This window comes from Gadus chalcogrammus, chromosome 12 (genome assembly GCF_026213295.1).
Source record: "Gadus chalcogrammus isolate NIFS_2021 chromosome 12, NIFS_Gcha_1.0, whole genome shotgun sequence".
Lineage (NCBI taxonomy): Eukaryota > Metazoa > Chordata > Actinopteri > Gadiformes > Gadidae > Gadus > Gadus chalcogrammus.
Window position 1 is genome coordinate 32082365 of NC_079423.1, and position 22661 is coordinate 32105025.

At 47.5% G+C, this 22661-nt stretch overlaps 1 protein-coding gene across 3 annotated transcripts in view; it reads right to left on the reverse strand.

Moving 5' to 3' along the window:
• atp11b (ATPase phospholipid transporting 11B (putative)) overlaps positions 1–21543 on the reverse strand; it is a 42501-nt gene extending 20958 nt beyond the window's left edge. For all 3 annotated transcript variants that reach the window (XM_056603483.1, XM_056603484.1, XM_056603482.1), the window contains exons 1-22: positions 21219–21543; positions 17063–17179; positions 14977–15066; positions 13813–13893; positions 13441–13548; positions 12907–13035; positions 11922–12025; positions 11395–11442; positions 11099–11163; positions 10638–10719; positions 10223–10373; positions 8995–9192; positions 8256–8414; positions 6866–7053; positions 5868–5936; positions 5522–5595; positions 5305–5408; positions 3929–4110; positions 3139–3342; positions 1052–1205; positions 626–728; positions 138–283 (exon numbers count right to left, since the gene is read on the reverse strand). In XM_056603483.1, the coding sequence (XP_056459458.1) occupies positions 138–283; positions 626–728; positions 1052–1205; positions 3139–3342; positions 3929–4110; positions 5305–5408; positions 5522–5595; positions 5868–5936; positions 6866–7053; positions 8256–8414; positions 8995–9192; positions 10223–10373; positions 10638–10719; positions 11099–11163; positions 11395–11442; positions 11922–12025; positions 12907–13035; positions 13441–13548; positions 13813–13893; positions 14977–15066; positions 17063–17179; positions 21219–21245 (2583 nt within the window). In that variant the 5' untranslated portion in view covers positions 21246–21543. The remainder of the gene's footprint in view (positions 1–137; positions 284–625; positions 729–1051; positions 1206–3138; positions 3343–3928; positions 4111–5304; positions 5409–5521; positions 5596–5867; positions 5937–6865; positions 7054–8255; positions 8415–8994; positions 9193–10222; positions 10374–10637; positions 10720–11098; positions 11164–11394; positions 11443–11921; positions 12026–12906; positions 13036–13440; positions 13549–13812; positions 13894–14976; positions 15067–17062; positions 17180–21218) is intronic.
• Positions 21544–22661: the final 1118 nt, after the last annotated feature.

Below are 22661 nucleotides of genomic sequence, written 5' to 3' on the forward strand. Positions count from 1 at the left end.
GTCTCATGTGTGTGTGGACGCAGCGTTGGAGCCAGGAGTGGTGGGATTGTGAACGGCTACACAACTTAAACTAGACCTAAACTAACTCAAGAGGCTAAGGGTAAGCTACCTGAACTAGTGTGCCTGCTCAGAATTACCTTGTAAAAAAAGTACTGTACAAGATGAGCTATTCGTATGTAGTAGAAGTGTCCGTGGACCAACAGCAGCTTGGACAGGAACTTAAACCGGGCGATTGCATAGTCGCTGTTTCTCACAGCCTGCCTCCCCTCCTTCCCCATGATGCCTGAGGGAGGAACACGCACATCCACACGTTACAATTACAATTACAATCAGGGCATTTAGCAGACGCTTTTATCCGAAGCGACTTACATCAGTTAATACACACATGCAAGGCATGTGTGTGCAAGGCGACAGCCAGCTCGTCAGGAGCAGTTAGGGTTAAGTGTCTTGCTCAGGGACACATCAACACTCAGCTAGGAGGAGCTGGGGATCGAACTAGCAACCTTTCGGTTACAAATCAACTGCTGTACCTCCTGAGCTAAGCCGACCCAACGTTACACCGAGGTAACACCCAGCGACGTCTCATTCTGAATGCGTGTGTGCGTTGGCTCTTATGCATGCATACCTATTCCCACGTGGGCCTCCTGGATCATGCTGACATCGTTGGCCCCGTCTCCGATGGCCAAGGTGATGGGCCTCTCGGGGGACGTCTTGAACAGATGCACCACCTGAACGCCGCACGGAACGAGAGCTAAATATTACCTTCTGACCCTCGCCTCAAACATGGAGCAAAGCCAAAAGTCACCTCTAAAGAGAACAAGCAAAGCACTGGATAAATAACGACAGAGATGGATTAAGTCAGTGCAATTGTGAAATCTCCCAATCCCCTTTGTGATCGAGTGCCCTTTTAGACGCAACCGGAAAAAGATCCAGTGAATCCCTATGAAGTCATGCTGTTCCAATCCAGAGGACTTGAATCATGCTTGGGTTTGAGCGTTCCCTTGGGTTCCGACGGGACGTGGGGGGGGGGGGGTCAGTGGGGCCCCCTCACCTTGGCCTTCTGCAGGGGGGCCATGCGGCAGCAGAGGACGGCCGAGCAGTTCTTGCACACGTCCATGAAGAGCTTCTCGTGCTGCCGTAGCGCCAGAGACAGGCTGGCCCCGTCCACCACCAGGCCGTGCTGGATGACGTGGTCGTCGTTGATCCTGAGGAGGGAGGGAGGGAAGGGATCCATCAAACAGGACATTAGGGGGCGCCATGTGGCTCGGGAGGGAGAGCGGGTTGGCTGGTAACAGGAAGGTTGCTTGCTTGATCCCGGCTCCTCCTAGCTCGAGGAGTCCCTGAGAAGGCACCTCACCCTAACTGCTACTTATGAGCTGGCTGTCGCCCTGCGTGGTCGACTCCGCCGTCGGTATATGAATGAATGGTTGCAAGTCGCTTTGGATAAAAGCGTCAGCAAAATCCACCAAATGCAAATGTAGTGGGAAGGGGGAGGGAGGGCGAACGTGGTGGCATGAGGGAGAACTAAAATGTAAAGAGTGATACATGGGAGTCCAAACGGACAGGGAGGGGAAAGGCTCAGCAGGAGGTCAGAGATATGGTACCAGAAGAGACGGAGGGAAACACGGATGCGAGAAAACTGTAGAATGCAAAGGAAAACAAGACGGAAAGAACCCCCCCCTTCTAGACGAAGAAGATTCCGAGACTAACGAGCCCAGTGTAGAAGTGTGCCGTCATGTGCACTTCTACTCAGGGCTCATTAGTCTCGGTATCTTCTTTAGGACAAATCGATGCCGTCGCCATAGCAACGGGTCTCCTGCCTCCACCTTGGTAATGACTCATCAGAATCACCACGGTTACCCCAGAGAACAACCGATCCCTCGGGGGCCTCGGAGACTCCGACGAGCAGAGCCCACCCACGTAACCACAGAGACCGTAGCTGTGTTCGAAATCGTTCCCCATCACGGATATAGTGCACTGTAGAGGGTGCTCGCCATTTTGTAGTGGTGTTCGAATTCTCAGTGGTTAACGGAGTGTACCGTACATACGATGTTCCCTACATGTTACTCCCATATACCACAATGCAATGCGGTCGTGTTTTTCCGAAGGAGAAGAAGAAGCTGAATAACCGCGTAAACGAATACATTTAATGATGGAATGAAATGAAAGGTCATCAATTTATTTGGGATTTAACATAGAAAATGTAACGTTCAAAATTAATAAAAAAAACCTTGATCAAGGAAATGTAACATTCAACATCAATACAACCTCCAGCTTTCCTCTCGAGTGCCCGGTTTGTGTACATGATGTGGGCGCGTCTGTCTGCGTCACACAAATACCCGGCACATTTACTGACGCAAATGACGTTTAGAAATGTTCAGTGTAGCGTCCGAATTCTGGTTTGTGCACTATATCATGAACACTATATAGGGAATAGTGAGTGAGTGAATAGGGAACCATTTCGAACACAGCTCCTGTGTGTGTGACATAACTTCACACGTTCATACCAACAGGCCACATATGTCCTCGGCGACTAGAGGCTTCTTTCTCATGTATCAATTCTAGAGATAAAAGCGGTACAGGGTGTTCGAGAACGTCCGGCTCATACAAGGAGCCATTCATTCATGCATCAATTCTGGAGACAAAAGCGGCCCAGGGTGTACGAGAAACTCAGACGCTCAAGGCCACAAAAACAAGTGTAGTTCCCGCACATAGCCACAAGGGAACAGCACAGTGTACACATACGGGTATCCAGGAGGCGGGAGTTCAGCACCTTGCTTAGCCAATCAGAGCACATAACTGAGTCCACACCTGCCCATTATTAAAGTCACAACCCATAGCCCAGGGGGCAGAACGCTCCAGGTAACGCATCCATCAGTTGTCCTACTAAGGGTATCTCGACGCGTGTATATACATTAGAAGAAGGACTCATTTAATGAAGGACCATTACTTTTGGTTTCACAAATGATTCGCTGCTCAAAGCAGGGCAGAATATTTATCAGTGAGCAAATTAAGGCAGATTTGTGAGGAGGATCATTTGAATTGATGATCGGAAGAACCATATTTATGACCCATTTTGTTTGTTCAGACTACCCTACCCCCTGTTTAGCATTCCGCTGCGTCGTTCTCCCATCTTACCTCCTGGCCAGTAGGCGGAGCTGTTCGGCACACTCGTTGTCCGTGCGCTGCTGCAGCAGCTCCAGGATGTTCATGGTGCGGTGGAAGTGGCCGCAGGACAGGCTGACGCTCACCGCCGTCTCGTGCTTGTCCCCCGTCAGCACCCACACCTTGATGCCGGCCAGGCGCAGGGCCTCGATGGTCTCCTGCACCTTGTCCTGGAGCCTGGGGGAGGGGTATCGTGTTATGAATAATACAAGGGGACGATTAGGGAAGCTATTGAAAACCAGATCCCCTCGACCTTCTCAAATGAGACCGATGGCTCCGGTTTTAGTGAGTCCCGAAGTCTATTAAAGTCAGGTGCATAAAAGATCAAAGCAATCGCTCCCTGAGTTTATGTGATGTATCGGTGAAACGTCTGAATTTTTTACAAATGTTGAGAAGTCGACTGAAAAAAGGAAGAAACTGTAAAAGAGGGAGTCCGTAAAGGTTTGATCCCAACATCGTCTGGAGCGGCCACAGTTTGAACCGCATCTGAGGGCTTCATCCCCTGGCTGTGAGGCCCCCCTGCTGCCCCAGCGGCCCTGGCTGTGAGGGCCCCCCTGCTGCCCCAGCGGCCCTGGCTGTGAGGCCCCCCTGCTGCCCCAGCGGCCCTGGCTGTGAGGCCCCCCTGCTGCCCCAGCGGCCCTGGCTGTGAGGCCCCCCTGCTGCCCCAGCGGCCCTGGCTGTGAGGCCCCCCTGCTGCCCCAGCGGCCCTGCCTGTGAGGGCCCCCCTGCTGCCCCAGCGGCCCTGCCTGTGAGGGCCCCGTACCTGTCCTCCACCCCAGTGGCCCCCAGCAGCTGCAGGTCCCGCTCGATGAAGTCGAAGGCCTCCTGCAGCCGCTCGTCCCGGTGCTGCAGGGCGGTGCGCGCCGCGCCCAGACGCCGCTCCACCTCCGCGTACGACTCCGGGCTGAAGAACCGGCACGCCACCACCAGGGTCCGCAGTCCCTTCTGAGACGGGGAGAGGGAGAGAGGGAGAGAGAGGGAGGGGGAGGGGGAGGGGGAGGGGGAGAGAGAGAGAGAGAGAGAGAGAGAGAGAGAGGGGAGAGAGAGAGAGAGAGAGAGAGAGACAGAGAGAGAGGGGAGAGAGAGTGAGAGCGAGAGCGTTATTGTAAAATCATGGAGAGCCTCAAGAAAAGAGATAAAATAAGGAAAGTGTGTTGTGTGAGGACCAAAAGAAGACAGTAAGGAAGAAGGATTTGGCATTAAAAAAAAAAAGGGGGAAAAATAGTAGGCCTAAGCGAGAGAGCGAAGAGATGAGGCCAAACAATGAGTTCAGTGTGGCCGTTAATCACAGGACCCGGTCAGCAGGCAAGACACAAATCAAACTAAGACAAGGAGACTGAGACGCTACCAAGAACCAACGACATGGCACAGAGCGCTCTCTGTGTGTGTGTGTGTGTGTGTGTGTGTGTGTGTGTGTGTGTGTGTGTGTGTGTGTGTGTGTGTGTGTGTGTGTGTGTGTGTGTGTGTGTGTGTGTGTGTGTGTGTGTGTGTGTGTGTGTGTGTGTGTGTGTGTGTGTGTAATACCGCTGTGGAGGAACAGTTATAGTCTATCTTGAACCAGGGGAGGCCGAACTAGTGATAATAGGGTTGTAAACATGCCATTTACCCAAAATGATGGTCAAGGTCTCAGGAGCATCTTAAAGTAATGGAACGGCCACATTATCCTTTACAACTGGCTCAGGAGAGAAACTGGCCTTCATAATTATTTTGTTGTGGTTTTGTTTGGATGCCATTTACCTGCACTAGGCTTCAAGGCACAACAAGTGTTTGTTGGCTCCCCATACTTTTGGCTTCCAAAACGTTGTAATGTACAATAAATTGTACAATAAAACAAAGAAGGGTACTCCAACTGTTCCCTTCCTCATGGACTTGAACACAATTCTGAACAAACAATAGTTTGCCCCTTGAGATATTTTCAGGTCTACTACTTATCCCTATTCATATTGTGCTATGGCAATTCCACAAATATTTTGCATTGCCTTTCACATGTATTCAGTTCTCATAACAAAACAACTTAAGACTAATTAAAATAAAATACTTTGATTATTCAATTAAGATGCTCATGTAACCCATTTCCAGCCAGACATGTTAAGTGCTAATGGCTTTCAATAAAAAACAAGAAAAAAATGCATTTCTCACCAGAGCAAACTCATCCACATGCAGTCTGGTCTTCTCTATATCTCCGCTGGTGGCGAAAGGCAAGATGGCGGACTCTGCCCCCTTGGTAAACAGCACTTTACCTCCTGGCGAGTCAACAAGAGAAGCAGATAGTCCGGGCTCACATTTCACTGCACTTCACCACTTTGTATCGAGAATGTTGCAATGAACCGTTAAACATATACGTATAGATCTATACCTGAGGGCGACTCCAGTATAACACTCATCCTCCTACGGTTTGCATCAAACTCCAAGACATGAAGCAGTTTATACCTGAGAGAGAAAGATAGACAGAAACAGCATTTACACCTGTACTAGGGAGGGCTGGTAAATATTACTATGTACTGATCTGAGGGAAGGCCATCAAATATGTACCATCTTACACCTTAACTTGGAATGTTTGTAAGGAAAGGAAGAGGTGGTTACCAAAACGTTCATGCTTGAAAATAATATATTCTACGTATATATGTGAATTTCAGTCCTTATTTACCATCTGGAAGACATACCACGATGGTGAAGACTGAACGGCGTGCTGCATAACCTACTTTTCAGACTTGCCGCAGGTTTTGATTTCCATGGTTTCCCCGTTGCTACCACTGAAGGCCACGCCCATCCTGGGGAACACAGCAGTAAGCAGCGAGCAATGAGCTGCCTGTGTGGGGGGTGTCAGAGCCACTGGTCGTCACTATTTATCAATGGAAGCATCCGTTTAAGGCGGCAGTTAGCCCCATGAGAGGCACGGCAATTAGCATGCTGCGGGGTACAATTATCAAAGTCAATAAATATCCTTTTAAACAGAAGCCGGCACTTCAGACCCCAAAGGCTTCTCCGTGGTAGTATTAGCAGTTGTTGCCGTTTGTACCAAATGGGGGAATAGGGAGGTGCTGCAGCAGTCACCATCCACCACACAGAACGCTCCGTCTCCACAAAAAACACAACAGACCCAGTAGCAATAGAGTACTAAAGTGGAAACGTCACGTTGTCCTTGCAACCAGATTTTCTGTTCCAAACAACCGAACGAGATATGGCGTTTTCCATTGCTTCCATGTGTTGTTTCTTTCAAAAGGAAATAAATCAATTTCAAGAGGTGAAAATCACTACCAATCCAAACCTTTCAAGGATTTCATGTATTCCCCTGTGGTATTAAAAGGAAAAGTTCGTAAATGTTAGTTTATTATATATTTTTTTATATGAAGACAATCTATTCTCAATATTACTTGCATCATTGGTAAAGCAAACTCGCAAAAAAAAATCTTTCTTTTTCTATAAAACGTTTTTTGTGGCATAGGATTTCCCCTTGTTCAATTGGTTTGTGTATAACCGAAAATCGGTTGCTACGGAAACGTGACGTCACACTTTAGTACTCCTTTAGCCAGAAGCCCCTGTACCCCCCGAACAGCAGACAATGCATCACTGCAGTGCGTGAGGCTTCATATTTGACTTCCACATTGTTCACCCTTTAAAGATTGCATCAGCGAGGTTGGGTGACGTCACTTCTGACGGACCGCCGCTACAACCTTTAAGGTGCCCGGGGGGGCCGTACCTCTTGGTGGCCTCCACCAGGGCCTTCTCGTCGGGCGAAGAGGCGTAGTACTCCATGGTGCCGGAGGAGAAGCCGTTGGCGTGGGAGAAGGGGTCCCCGCCACCCCCCATGCTGTCGGGCTGGTCGTAGCTGATCTGCACCGTGTGGCACAGAGCGACCGCCTTGAGGAACAGCAGCTCGTCCCCCGTCTGCAGGCACAGGGGGCAAAGCACGGGGCCGTGTTAGGGAGGACGGCCGAGACCGTCATGGACTAAGGGGAGGAGAGCTATCGACTGCAGATGTTAACCTTCACATACCGTCGTGGAAATATCAATCATAACTGTAAGATACAATCATATACAAATTAAATTAACCTTATTTATATAATTACTATTCACATTAAAAGGAACTGTATACATTCTCCCTGTAGCTTAAGATACATCCCTTCCTCTCTAAATGAGAGAGGTTAGGAAAGTTCACGTTTGCATTCCCACTGGAGCCACTATGGCTGATACTAAGGCCAGGCCTATCGACTGACTTCTTTATTATGTAGATTCCTTTAACCTTCTTGCAGCCTTGCTTGCAGACTTGCAGACATGTCCACTTCTCCCATAGTGTATTGCAGTTAAATTGGCCTCTCCCGCCAATCCTAAACTCTCCACTGTGTTCAGTCACACTTACCTGTGTATTCCCCATCCACAATGCCAATGTTTCCCTATAAGAATCTTGATCTACCATTGTCTCACTGAATGTATCCGTGGTAACTTTGCTGCCTGTACATTCCCATGATCATGCTCTAATATTAAATCAAAATTTCGCTGGCCGACGTGTCCTAAAAAAAAGTTGTTCTTCATCAAATACTATTTACAGTTGGACAATTTCAAGTCCATGATGATTTAGGTTGTTGAAAACTAATTCAGAGGACTTTGTTTATGAAAAATAGGGCTGAACGATTAATCGATTTCAAACCGACATTGCGATGTAATAGAAAGCTATATGCAGTCGTAAGGGCTGTGATAAAAAATTAAAATAAAATAAATTGCAAAAATTGTGTTTACAGTTACTGACTGGAGATCAGTAAGATTTGTATTTCTTTTCTTTTACAATTCAATAGTTAAATAAAGATTTTATAATATCAATTCATACATCACGTTCACGTGTGACGTCACGGATGTCACAAAGTGCCCTTAGGCATAAGGGAAGCAACGTGTCCTAAATGTAAATGCATCTTGGTATAATTGTATGTAAATATGAGGGAGAGAGAGAGAGAGAGAGGGAACCAGGAGGAGTGATGCGACGTGCTTTGGGAAACGACACGAGGGTGTGTAACATAAATCGACAGGAAACAGAAGTGTACTTTATGGGTAGAATCCCATGTATAAAACGTGTTTAAAGCGAGTGAGGCTGTTACCAGAGTGGCGTTGGAGCCGTCCAGCGTGTCTTCCATCACGCCCTCTGGCACCAGCCGGCCGTTCAGCTCCTGGTATTTGATCCCGTTGATGGAGCACTCACGGAAGTACATCTCGTTCTCCGTGAGCGTTCCCGTTTTGTCGGTGAAAACGTACTCCACCTGGGTCAGGCGTGGGAGAGCCAACAGCACAGATGAGACACAGACACTAACCGACCCAGAGGAGCACACCAATCACTTCACAAGGATGATATTCACACAGTTAACTCAGCTTCCATTTAATGGATACTGCACACACATATAGTGTAACTCTGCAATATGGAATAATTAATGATCATCATGGTAATCATAGGAAACACACTATTGATTGGAACCATCGATCGTTCCGTCTGCACAGAGTGAGACTGATGATAAATCCATACCATCTCAAATTGCCAATGATGATTGTGACTATAAATGTGTGCATTTAGTTTCACCCTAATGATAGGGTGTGTGCCTGCACATGTGTCTATGTGCATGCACGCGTGTGCGCATGTTTGTGTGCATGCGGATGTGTGCGCATGTTTTTGTGCATGCACGCGTGTGTGCATGTTTGTGTGCATGTATGCCTGTGTGTACATGTGTGCACGTGCGCACGTTCGTGTGCATTCGTGTGTGTGTATGCGCGTTTGTGCGTGTGTATGCGCGTGTGTGTGTGTGTATGCACATGTGTGCGCGTGCGTGCGTGCACGTGCGTGCGTACCTGTCCCAGCTCCTCGTTGAGGTCCGAGGTGTTGACCTGGGCCTTCTGGTCGCTCTCCTCGTGGTACAGGTCCAGGTCCCAGCCGATGAAGAAGGAGCCCAAGAACTTCTGCATCTCCACGGTGACGTACAGCGAGATGGGGATGATGTAGTTGTAGAGGACCAGGAAGGCCAGGAAGTCCGAGATGAACTTGAGGATCTGGAGACAGGGATCTCATTCCGTCACTGGGATCACAGACAGGAGCAACCAGGAGATGATGACGCTCATGTTATGAGCACTGTTTTTAAATAATTGTTTATTTGTTTGATATGTCTATTCATGATTTGTGCTTGTCAATCTAGGAATTCATACTAAATATCCATTTTGTCATATCCATATTTCAAAGGATATTACAAATAATAAAATGACCTGGCTTCATCTTGTAATCCTCACTTGGTTTTGGCCTGGTAGGGACGTTACAGATGGAAATGGGTTCAGACGAGATTTATGTAGGGTTACAGCAGAGTCAGGTCAAGTCTTAACAACAAACGTGGTTCCAGCTCTGCATCTAGCCCAGGGGGATGGAACAATAGGGAGAGCAGCGTTCTAGTAGTGTAGGGTTCATCGCCATTGAGCAGGACACCAAGGGAATAATAGCAAAGAAACAATGAAGTAGAACAGGAAAAAGTAGGGAATAAAATGGAGAAAAAAATAAAATATGATTGAAAGGAAAAGAATGAGAAACAAAGGGAAGAAGAAAGAACCAGCCTAGTATAAATATGGGGAGTGTTCGTTGTTGGTCAACCTTCCAGGCCATTCTCATTCACTTCCTCTCAACCACTGCTACAAGATCCCCATCATTTGGCATGAACTCATAAGCACTTTGAGAGCGGGATAGTGAGGGACACTCATCCACTCATCTGTGATCCAGCCCGGCATCACTACTTAAAGGTTGTATCAGCGTAAGCAGGCCGTCAAAAAAACACGTCTCTGTAGGCAGCCTGTGCTCCGAGATCTTACACAAAAACAAACGGTACAACCAACCACTCAAAGGGGGGGTGTGTGTTGTGGGGTTTTGCGCTGCGATAGTTTTAACTGGATGCCCGAAACATGAAAGGGAGGGCTGAGCTGGCTCTGTTTGTTTGGGATCTCGCTTCAAATACCGACAGCAGTGACGTCACCCAACAGCTCTGACACAACCTTGAAGAGGAATGGTCCTGCGAGAGGACCCAGCAGGCGGTGGACCTACCGGGCTGCTGTTCTTCTCCTGCTCCGTCTTCTGGTTGTAGAAGGGCTCGTCCCACTGGTTCTCTGCCTGCCACGCGTACTTCAGGATGGTACTGAGCACCGCCTCGAACAGCAGGATGCACAGGTAGATGATCAGGAAGGTGTTCATGGACCTGCCACAGAACAGACGCCAGAACACCCTTCAGCACTCTGAACCCAGAAACCCGTCCTCGGCCAATGTGCATTTAAGTACAACGGCATTCAAATGGTCGTACGATGACTGGTAATTAGTCCTTAAGTTAAAGGGATGATATCATGCTTTTCCCTTTGCTTTAGACTGTTAAATGAACACAAGATATATAGTGTTTTTTTGGGAGACAAGGAAAACCCACAACAGGGCGAAAAACATTAAACAAGAAAAGAACGTCCCCACTCACTTCTCCACTGCGGAACGTTTCTGGGACTTGCACTTGTAGTTGAGAGCCATCTTGGATTCCATGCCCGTGTAAACAGCCACACCTGCAGTGGTGCAGACCGCAATAATTAATAATGATGAATCACCGATTGTACTCTGTTAGACAGAGCAAGCATAATGAGTGTCTGAAGGAAAAACACAAACATCTCATGAATGTCTTATTATCTTATAACTAGAGTCTAGACACACCATCATTTTTTGAGTTATCGGAACTAGAGGTATTTTTGTACTAATGTTCTGTAATGAAGATGCGTGAGGGTTCCCTCTGGCTGGTACTATGACAGTGGGTGGGCAGGGACCAGGCCAGCAGCAGCGACCAAATGAGAGAAAATTAGCGCAACCTTACCGGTTCGGCTGGGCGCCTGATTTAATCAAAAATAAATAAAGGGACATTTAAATGTTGTGTTCAAGATATTGGCGTACCGAAAATCTCTTTGGTATTTTTCAACCTTGCTCCCCGCAACAGCAAATTCTCCGGCCCCAGCGGACTGAAAGAAACACACACACACACACTAAAATCAACTTTTGTTTGTATACCTTATGAATGTGTAAGGTAAAGAGACTTCCCACACACTGTTGGGCTCAATTTGAAGAGGAGAATGTGCACGGCGCGGGTAAAGATGATTAACTGGGCGGAACGCCGCCGTCTGCTCGGCAGCTGTAGCAGTTACAGCAGCGCCGCGCTAATTAACCACACAGAGAGGTAGGCGTAGGCTCACCGTACGATCTCCTCCCCCTCCTGGGTCACAGTGATCCTCCCCACGAACCTGCACGTACAGGGAGAGAGAGAGAGAGAGAGAGAGAGAGAGAGAGAGAGAGAGAGAGAGAGAGAGAGAGAGAGAGAGAGAGAGAGAGAGAGAGAGAGAGACAGAGAGACAGAGAGACAGAGAGACAGAGAGACAGAGGGAGAGAGAGAGACAGAGAGACAGAGCGGCCGAGAGACAGAGAGAGAGAGAGGGCGAGAGACAGAGAGAGAGAGAGGGCGAGAGAGAGGGGGAGAGAGAGCGAGAGCGAGAGCGAGAGCGAGAGAGAGAGAGAGGGCAGGAGGTCAGAGAGAGAGAGGAGAGATATGCAAAACAAATGAGCATTTTGTCTTTAACTGGACTGCTGGGTAAATGGGAGGGCTCCTTGGTTTGGACTACAGGGCTGGGTTGTGTGCAAGACCAATTTGCATGCATATGTGATGATGAGGCGTGTGTGTGTTGGAAGGGGGGCGATCACAGTGTGTGTGTGTGTGTGTTTGTACCTATACAAGTCAGGGTCAGGCTGTTGACACTCAACCACAGCCTGCAAGGACTCCAGCCTGGACCCCGACTGACACACTGACGTTTCTGCCACTGAAAAATGGGTCTAGTTCACACACGCACGCACGCACAGACACGCACACGCACACACACACACACACAAACAAACACACACACACACACATATTAGGCAAACAGACAGCATCTTCATTTTCTAGATGAGTCAAAACACTCAATCAAATCATCAAAAACACTAAACGTACACCAAGAAGTGCTCTCAATGCCTCATACTGAAACCAGCGTTACAGGTCCAATGTGGGCACTACGCATCACAACTGCTTAATAAATGGCAGTTTCGGTTTTTAAAGACAACGAGTCTCTGCCAGGCCCACACCAGGAAGGAGAGAATAGAATGTGAGACAGTGCATGGAGAGAAAGGCCTGTGGACTTCTGATACAGACTTGCAGTATTTTCTGCCCTACTCCCAGTTGAAAGAAGAACAGAGGAAGAGAAGAACACTTGGTAAACATTACAGGACTCTGTTAGCCATAACAAAGTTCTGACAAGCCTTTGCAAGATACAGAAACCTATCCAACCATGTTAAGCAGGAAAATAAATAAATAAATATATATATATATATCCTTTATAAGCTCTAGGATACACAGTCCAGCGCTTGATGGGAAACATCCAGTCAATTCTGTTAAGGATTGTATCAGCGATGTTGTGAGACATCACCTCTGTTGGTTGAAGCGAGATCCCAAACAAACACTCGCCCTTCCCTTCAGTGTGTCGTGCATTCAGTAGAAATGATCATAAACGCAGCGTAAAAACCCACAGCCCCCACCCATTGTCGGTGATGGTTGGAATACTATTTATTTTGGTTTTGCACGTTTTTTTTTTTTGGGTACGATCTCGGGGCATGGGCTGCCTACAGAGACGTGTTTCTTCGGCCCTGTGTGTGGGGCGGGGCGGGAGGGGGGGGGCTACCTTGAGGTTGGTCTCTCCGTCGAGGCTGGCCGTAGTGATGTGACAGGTGCCCTCGGAGCGGTCCGACGACAGCAGCACCAGGTCGGCCGGGAACGTCTCGTCTTTAGCCACGCGCACGATGTCCCCCACCTGCAACACACAAACAGTTTTACATTTCAGGGGATTTTGCTGACGCTTTTATCCAAAGCGACTTTCAACCTTTCCTTCACAAATTCACACACCGACGGCGGAGTCGACCACGCAGGGCGACAGCCAGCTCGTCGGTGGCAGTCAGGGTGAGGCGTCTCGCTCAGGAGCACCTCGACACACCCTCGAGCACCTCGAGGAGCCAGGATCGAACTAGCAACCTTCCAGTTACCAGCCAACCCGCTCTACCTCCTGAGCTGCTGTCGCCACTCATGCATGGGTAAGCACGCACACACCGTTGGACTCGTTTGTTCTGCATCGGTGGTCCTTGATTCCAAATCTGCCATGTCTCTAAAGAACGTGAGCCCATATCTGTTATTTGGCAAGTGGTGGTGGTTGTGGTCCTACCCGGATGTTCTTGGATCTCGTCTGGACCAGGCTGCCGCTTCGAACCACAAACACCGGGGCCCCGTTGACCTCGTTGTCTGCGTTGTGCCGCAGCCAATCCTCATAGCCCTGCCAGAGGGAAGAACAACGCTCAGCCAGACGCTCGGATCAGATGTTACAAAAACGCCACTCAAAACCTCCTGCGATTGTCTCGCACGAACCCTCCCTCCTCGCCTGAAGGCTGCGTTTCCATTACACCCATTACACCCAGTACACCCAGTACACACAGCAGCACTGCAGCCTTCACAGAGCAGGTCACTGCGCACACCTTCGACCTGGGAACATCTTTTGGTTGGCATGGTAACCGTGAAGCTCATCTTGGCCCCTGCTCACCTGTTTGATGGCAGTGACGGTGATGACAAAGAAGAGAGGCAGGCCGCTGGTGACGGGGGACGTCGGGGTGTCGATCATCAGCTAGAGACGGACAGAGACACAAGGTAGTGGAAAGGTTTGACAGGCTACAAAATGGATTCAGCAGAGTGTGGAGAGAGAGAGAGAGAGAGAGAGAGAGAGAGAGAGAGAGAGAGAGAGAGAGAGAGAGAGAGAGGAGAGAGAGAGAGAGAGAGAGAGAGAGAGAGAGAGAGAGAGAGAGAGAGAGAGAGAGAGAGAGAGAGAGAGAGAGAGAGAGAGAGAGAGAGAGAGAGAGAGAGAGAGAGAGATAGAGAGAGAGAGGTGTCAAAACAGGAAACCTGCTAGGTGTCATCTTAAATGTCGAAGTTCAAACTCTGAAAAAATGAATATTGAGCGTTAGTCTATCCTCACTTAAAAAAATATATATACAGTATGTGCATTTAAATTGTCGAGATTTCTGTGATTTCTACAGTCGAGTATTTAGCGAGAACGCTGCAACGTATAATTATCAAAAGGATCCCTGAAGAGAAAAGGCATGGTTTATTTCTTACATTTGATCATGTCTTCATTCTCTTAGTTTCCACAGTGTGTTTCTTTCGTGTCTTCGCCCTAACAGAAACCCTCTGGTGATATGATGGTGTCAGTTGTCTTTCCGAGTAGTAAATCATGTTTTATTTCCCTGGAAAACAGGCCTACAACCGGCCTTTTTTGTTGGACATTTGATGTAAGTTCTCTCTGACAGGAGGACAGAGGATGACCGAGTTGAAGTAGCTCCATGCACCGGACGCACAGGTCCGGTTGAATGAAGAACAGGTCAGATCATCTCAGCTCAGGTTGAGCTGCTGCATTCTCAGGTTTGGTCGGCTCTTAAAGTACACACACACGACTCACTGCATGACTGTGTGGATGCAAGGCGAAGGGGACTGGGTGTGGAGGCGGGGTGTCCATCACCCACGCCTCCAAAGCCTGTGACTCACTGGCAGTCATTTATATACACTCACACACACACACACACACACACACACACGAGTGCCCAGGCATGCGTTTTGAAATCAAGTGCAGCAACATCACAAGTCCCAGCCCACTGTAAGACTACGGTCTGAATGTGTGCGAGTGTCTTGTGTGACACGTGTGGGTGTGTGTTACCTGTACAAGGAAGATAATGATGAAGTAGAAGTTGGCTATCCTCCTGAACTGCTCAAACAGATTCTTGGGGACAAAGTTCCAAATGGTATACTGAAAGAGAAGGGGACACAAAAAGAGGAAAGAACATAGAAGTCACACATTGAGCGATAGAGGAGTGTGGCCTTTTTAACAAGTATCGGCCAAACAGCAGGAGCCCAACACATGAAGCTCACAGGAAGGCAGCTGCCTCCAGACAAGCCATCAGAAAAGGCCAAGCATCCAATGCCCTTTCCCATTTCCCTTTAAATCAAATGCCCACAGTACTCATGAGGGACCATAGCTATCGGCTATAAACCAGGTTTTCAGTACGGACCCCAAATACCAAGGTCGATAACTTCCTCCTCAAAGACATTTAGGAACAATCCAGCCCTACTGCTTCTGCAGTGCTATACTGTAATCTTTGCAGCTCTATGGGCCTCAGATGTTAGATGTTACCATGTGGACACAGAACAGGGGTTTAGTCAGTCAAATCTGAATGCATAGATCTTTGTTCAATAATTGACCAACGATAATTTGGTCAATAGAATAAAAATGTGTGTGCTTTACATGCTTTGTCAAAGGATGGGAAATGAATAGCCTACAGACTTCAAAAATCCTTATTTTGTTGTTCTGTTCAGTAGTAGGTGTACAGTTCAGCTCCTGATTCATAAGGCCAGATGTGGTGTTATTATCATTAGAAGGGCCTCATCATCATCAACTTTCCCCTTCCACTGCCCCAGTGGGTTGGGGGACGAGGAAACGCTCCACCAGAGCCAAGAACTGTGCCTCGTTCTGCATTTCCCTTTGTAGTTGGGTTGTAGAGAGGTCCAATAAGTTTATCATCGTTTTTCCAGATGTCACGAGTATGCAGATTATTATTGGAGTGGAGGAAAATTACTTCCGGTGCTGTAGAACAGCAACAATCCAGAGTTCCCGTAACCTCATGCGTCTTTGAGGGCCCACCAGCTGGCTCAGAGGAGCCTGTTGGACCCGCCCTTCACACGAGGGAACCAACCCGCTCCCCGCTCATTCTGAACCTCTATTACTGCTCCACGCCACAGGAAGGACATAGAGCAAATACAGCATTTGTAAAATAAGATCTAGATAACAATTGATTAGAAGTGGCAGCATTAAGAAGCCGTTGTTAATAAGTGGGATCAACAGAACAGCTTCAACCACTGCAGTCGGTTGAGTAGTGAAGCGGCACAGTAAATACCCGTTCCCTTGTGGTCACCGTGTCAGGTCTTATTTCATTCAGAGGATGATGATGTGTTAGCCCGTAATAAACCACCAGCACTCAGGAGTAGCGAGTAGCCCAGTCCGACCACTCACTCACTAAGGCCAGAGACTTACTGCCTCGTAGGTCTGACGAGTCCCCAGAGAGCAGCACGGATAATAACATCGCCTTGCATGACCTGGTGTCAATCGACTTGCCAATCAAATCAAACCGCGGTGTATCTATGGAGCATCCTCTCTCACCAACCAATAAGGCAAGGCAAGTTTATTTATATAGCACCCTACAGACACAATGGACATTCACAGTGCTTTACATGGCAGGAATCATATTACCACACAGATTATTACGCTATTACTTAGTGTACAAGTGAGGGCGTGTTGGCCTGACCATGAACAGTCATCCCACTGATTCTTTCGCCTTTAATAAAGTGGTGTTTCATTTATTCCATGTTCCCTTGTAGTCTTTATTGAGGTCTAAACAGATTGAGGTCAGAAAACTGTGTGGCTAAACTCTTAACAAAAGGGAAAACTGAACTCCATAGTGTTCCGTGTTTAAATGCGGTTGTGTCTTTTCTAAAAGGCCCATTTCATTTGCCTCAACAAAATAACAATAACTCACGTAACACAGTGCTTATATCGGACAAACAAAGAACCTTTGTAAAAAAGGCACTCAATGATTATCATTAACGAGCATAACATTAACTAATATTTCACTGTAAAAAATGATTGGCTGATAAAAAAAAACATTGGAGATGGGGAACGGCCTAAAATCAGTGCATCCCTTAAAAGGGATTTAATGTCAGGCGGAGATGAGCAGTGGTAATGGCCTTACCTTGGAGGAGATGATCCTGTTGTCAGCGAAGCGTTGAGGTATGTAGTGGCCATGTTGGGGGAACCGGTTGGCCACGTACACCGTTCTGGTGTCACTCTGATGGGGTGGGTCGAAGCCCTGGGGGTCGGAGACAAATCCCCCTCAATTAACATCATAAAAGTGGTTTCATTCAATAAAAATCTTCAGGATCACCAAATTTAAAAGGTGAAGTAGGTGCAACGATACGTGCACATCAGCACGTGCACGCGCATATCAGCACTGTGCATATCATTACTATACACTCGCACATATCAGCACTGTGCACGTGCAAATCAACAAAGTGCATCTTGAACACGCGCTCCTAGAAAACATTATTAAGGGAAACACGGTTACAAACATCCTACTGCTACAGGTTGTTGCAGAGACAGCTGCACGTAAGGGAGGGAGAATGGCAACAACAGGAAGATCACATTTGATCATCAACTATGAATTTAACCCATGCCACACACACACCAAAAAGAGAAGTTTAGCCTTGTCCCTCTGGCCAACTCAGACTCATCTGTGGTGCACATGTGAAGCATTTTTGTCAGTTATTCTCCCCTCTTTTTCCCCTCTGTGTACTCAATCGTGTTATGCATTGCTATAGTTTGCGTTATTCATTTTGGCAAATTTATGTAATTCCTAGAGGCCTTGAAGTGTGTCGTTTACCCAGGAGATTTTCTTCTTTATCGAATTGAAATCATTCAAATGTGGAGATGCAGGGAGCCTTCATGAGAATGGGCTGACTTTGCTAACTGCCTTTGCTTTTGCCTTCAAGATGACGGACACATCAAATCTGCAAAACTTGCCGAAAGAAGTTGAGGCCGTAAAGCAAATGTGCAGCATTTTCCTTTTTAATCCTAGTGTCAAATACTGTAGCGAATGGCTGTTTACGGTGGGGGATATGATAAGTGCGCATTAGTTAGAGATGTTCGTTTTTTAGCCTGTTTCCCTGTTCAATAACTAAAATAGGATATCACTCTTTAGTAGAAAGTTGGTATCCAAACAGAACTTTTACGATACAACTGCACACCTTCATCTTATCTAAAGCGACCTATATTCAAGTCCTGAGGTGCAACTCAACGTTTGCTTGTAGCGCACACTGCTAACGACATTAAGAACTCAGTCGCGGATCAGTTGCATCAAATGCTAAAATGTACTGACTATTTGCAGAACTGCCATTTTTTGATCACACTCACAGCTGGTATTTTTTGAAAAACATGAACAAATATATCTTCACACACCCAGGGACCCATACCCAAATACATATTGACATGGTTAAGTATGACCCTTCACAAAGGAATATCAAAGAACAACAGTATGATCAATAATAGCGATTGCTTCTCCAGGTCTGATTGACTCCATGTCGTGGACCGTGACGCTGCTGGTAGTGGTTTATTTCCAGCCCTACTTCAGCACCGCCCACTAACAACCAGCCACGTAAAACAAACAGTACATTAGTTACTGGTTGATCCAGTTCCGCCACCTGTCTGCAGGTACAAAGCAGTCCACTGCTGGAATCGAGTCACACCAGCTGAGACCCCGGGAGGTGAACAACGGAAAGGCTCATTCATAGTTTAGTCATTCAGTAGGGTGTAACCATTGACAACCATTTAGTTATTTCTCAACAATGTAGTGAAATCTTCATTGATAAATATTACACATAAACAGTTTTGTATAATGCAAACCGTTGACATCATGCATGTCATTGGCTACTCCGAGAGGGTTTTCCTTTAGGCTATGTTTAGCCAGCTTCCCCAGTTGTAAACACTGGATTAATAATAATTATTCTACTCCTTTTTTATTCAATTCTGGTTATTCAAAGTCAATAGGCCAACCACGTATTAACACATTCAACCGAATGGCCTTCCAGTACCATCACGCATTGAGCAGAGACAGAGTTAAGACGAGTGACATCCCCAGTGTGGAGGACTGAGCTGTTTAAAAAAGTCACGTGACTTAAATCACATTGGACGAGCTAATTGGGTAGGGAGAGTGGGAGTGAGAGAGGTAAAGTAGTGATGTAAAAGAGATCTGAGGTAAGTTACCAAGGAGCAATCTAATGCAGATTTTCTCCGTACAACAAATATTATTACCAACTATTATACCGCTTCATTTTGACGGCAGGAGGTGTGGGGAGGGACAGAAACCAACATGAAGGGAAATATGGCTGCACCGATATCACCATCTGCTTTATTAATAGGTGACCACACTGCCACGTCTTGAATGATTATTTTCCAATGTCTAACATGACAGACTGAAACACTTCTGGTCGTCAACAACCAACCAAAACACATCTTATTTGTGTTCCACATATTCATCATCATATTTCTCTAAAAATACTTTTCTGGTTTCAAGTTCCATGAATGATAAGCCTTATGTTAATGTTGCATAAAAACCTGAAACGCCTGCCGTTATTGGCAGCGCCGTACGTTTCCTCTAATAAATGAACATTCTTCCTATTTCTGAGATGCCACGGCCCATTTGGTGCCATGAGAAAGAGGAACAGCCGGCCATCAATACAATCTGTCCATGGCTCCCACGCCCTCAGAGCTCACTGTACGGGAACCGTCTGTGGCCAAGCCCTGGCCGCCCTTCTCCTTTCTCCTCCTCAGCATGATCCAATGTCGCGTTCAAAATAAATGAACCCTTAAACAAATGTGAACCAATGAAGGACTCCTGTGCTTGCACTTGTGTACCATCCAGTAGGCATCTCCTTCAACCCAGGAGAAAGGGCATGCACAAGCCTTCTGATACAGGGCCTTCTGAACCCTGCATTGTTGCTATTGAGAAACAAATGTACCATCATGTAAAGCACTGCAGTTTCCTCGGTCGGTAGCACTTGATGACGTCAGTAATGAGGTTACAGGGAGTTGCAGCGAGCGTATTTGGTACTCTTGGAAATGTACTATTTCCCGGAAGCGACTGAGTCTGTGGGCAATGCGTTTGTTATTCGTTTTGGTACAAGAGATACAGCAACCTGCAGTAAACATGTCAACGCTGATTCAATTAACCTTCTATGAGAACGACGAATGAGAATCAGTGTCGTTAGAATCTGGGATGTGTATGGATTTAACTGGTTTTAACAACCTTCCGAACTTGACTGATGTGTGACCAACCTGTGTTTGTAATGATTTACTCATTACTTAACAGCCCCCAGTCCAATTAAAACACTGTTATACATTTAACTTTAAACAATGTGTGTGTGTGTGTGTGTGTGTGTGTGTGTGTGTGTGTGTGTGTGTGTGTGTGTGTGTGTGTGTGTGTGTGTGTGTGTGTTATAAACGTCCTTGTAATACCTTCATCATATCAAAATGGAAACACTGCGACTGATTTGATTACGTTATCAGGTTTGTATAAACAGTATGGAAAATAACCACATGTTCTCTACTTGACCTACAGTGAATAACTTTAAGCACTTTAAGAGCTGACAGAAAACGACAAGTCTGCAGACCGCTCACTGGGTCAGTGTGGACAGTTAACCAGTGGACTGGTCACTTGGTCAACATGGACAGTTTACCAGTGGACTGGTCACTAGTTAACCAGTGGACTGGTCACTGGGTGAGTAAGGACAGTTTACCAGTGGACTGGTCACTGGGTCAGTAAGTACAGTTTATCAGTGGACTGGTCACTGGGTAACCGGTGGACTGGTCACTGGGTCGGTAAGGACAGTTTTTCAGTGGACTGGTCACTAGTTAACCAGTGGACTGGTCACTGGGTCAGTAAGGACAGTTTAGCATCAGTTAATCAAGTTGTTGAAACTTTACCAAGTTTTAGTCAACGCATTGAATGAGATGACAACATCACATGCCGAGGCTGCTGAACCACAAGTTAACCACATGCTAACGGTTGAGCAAACGCATGTAAAAAAAAAAGAAAAAGAAGAAAGAAGAGTCTGAGGACGTGGTAGGAAGTGTAACAGGTCATGATAAATCTGCTCTAGTGAAACATGGATCAACACAGCCGACCAAACAACGACGACAGCGAACGGAACGCTTTTGACTCCAAACTACTGGCTAGCTATTAGCATCTTGTTAACCCAGACCCACCAGACTGGTCGGGTGTAAACACTTAACTAAAACCCAGGGAGGACAGAAGACACAGAGCATGTATTAGAGGTAGTAGAGCCCGGGTATACCAGCTGCTGCCGGGTCCAGCGGAGCATCCTCTCTGTCCTCTCGGTCCCTTCCGCCTGGAGCCGCCAGCACTGGGGCTAGCAGCGGCTAGCTACTAGCTACTCCGATTAAACCTCTCAAAAGCATCAATATCTTCCTCCAAACGCCGGGCTCCTTCTCCGCATCACGTCACGCAACGACACGGCGCAGTTGTGCGGTAAAATCCAACGACTTCCATTTCCCCGTGAATGTATATCAAGCATAAATAAGTCCCAGGTGTAAGTGACAGGCGACTGGTGAGGAAGTGCGACCTGTCTGCTCGACCAGTTTCCTCAGTGTGTGCTCGAAGCCTACTGGCGGCGGAGACTCCCGCCCCCTACCCTACCGACACGCCCACTACCCCTACTGAATCCGACACGAACCCTACCCGTACCGACACGCCCCCTACCGACAAGCCCCCTACCACTACTGACACGCCCCCTACCCCCTACTGACACGTCGCCTACCCCCTACCGACGCGCCCCCTACCCCTAATGACACGCCCCCGACCCCATACTGACACGCCCCCTACTGACACGTCGCCTACCCCCACCGACACGCCCCCTACCCCTACTGACACGCCCCCGACCCCATACTGACACAGCCCCTACCCGCTACCGACGCGCCCATACCCCCCTACTGACACGTCGCCTACCCCAACCGACACGCCCCCTACCCGCTACCGACGCGCCCATACCCCCCTACTGACACGCCCCCTACCGCCTACCGACATGCCCCCTACCGACACACTCACTACCCCCTACCGACACACCCCCTACCCCCTACTGACACGCCCCCTAACTCCTACCAACACACCCCTACCCCCTACTGACACGCCTCCTACCCCCTACCGACACGCCCCCTATCCTACCGACACGCCCCCTACCTCGGCTCACAACACAGTGAAGCTGATATGGGTCTGCAGTGGCCTTCAGTATCAACGGTTGTTTATGTGTAGATTACTGAATAACTTGGACTGAAGTTATGGAGTTGTTTGTTTTCCTAAATGTATACTTGAAGTGGATGTCGCTTGGTGCTGTGGTGGCCCATAACGTTGACCTACTGTATATGCCGCAAAATTACTTGAATAGATTGTATAGATTTATCAAAAACACTTCTTTATGTAGCTGCTTTAATTTTTAACTATTGCTTTATAATATTACATGAACACTTTGTATAAAATGCATCTTGTTTTCAATCTGGGTATCAGGGGGGATATGAGGACTACAAGAACACACTGTAGTCAACACGCAGAACATCTCAGCACAGTGCACGGTGCCACGGGACTCTGTGGGACCTGAGTTCTGACAAATCAAAGCCCACTTGCTGATATCATAACTTACCAATACTTTAAGGGGCATTCATGGCTGTGATTCATCTCATGTTACAGAGAGATGTCACAATTTAATCGTAAATTGACGTTCTTT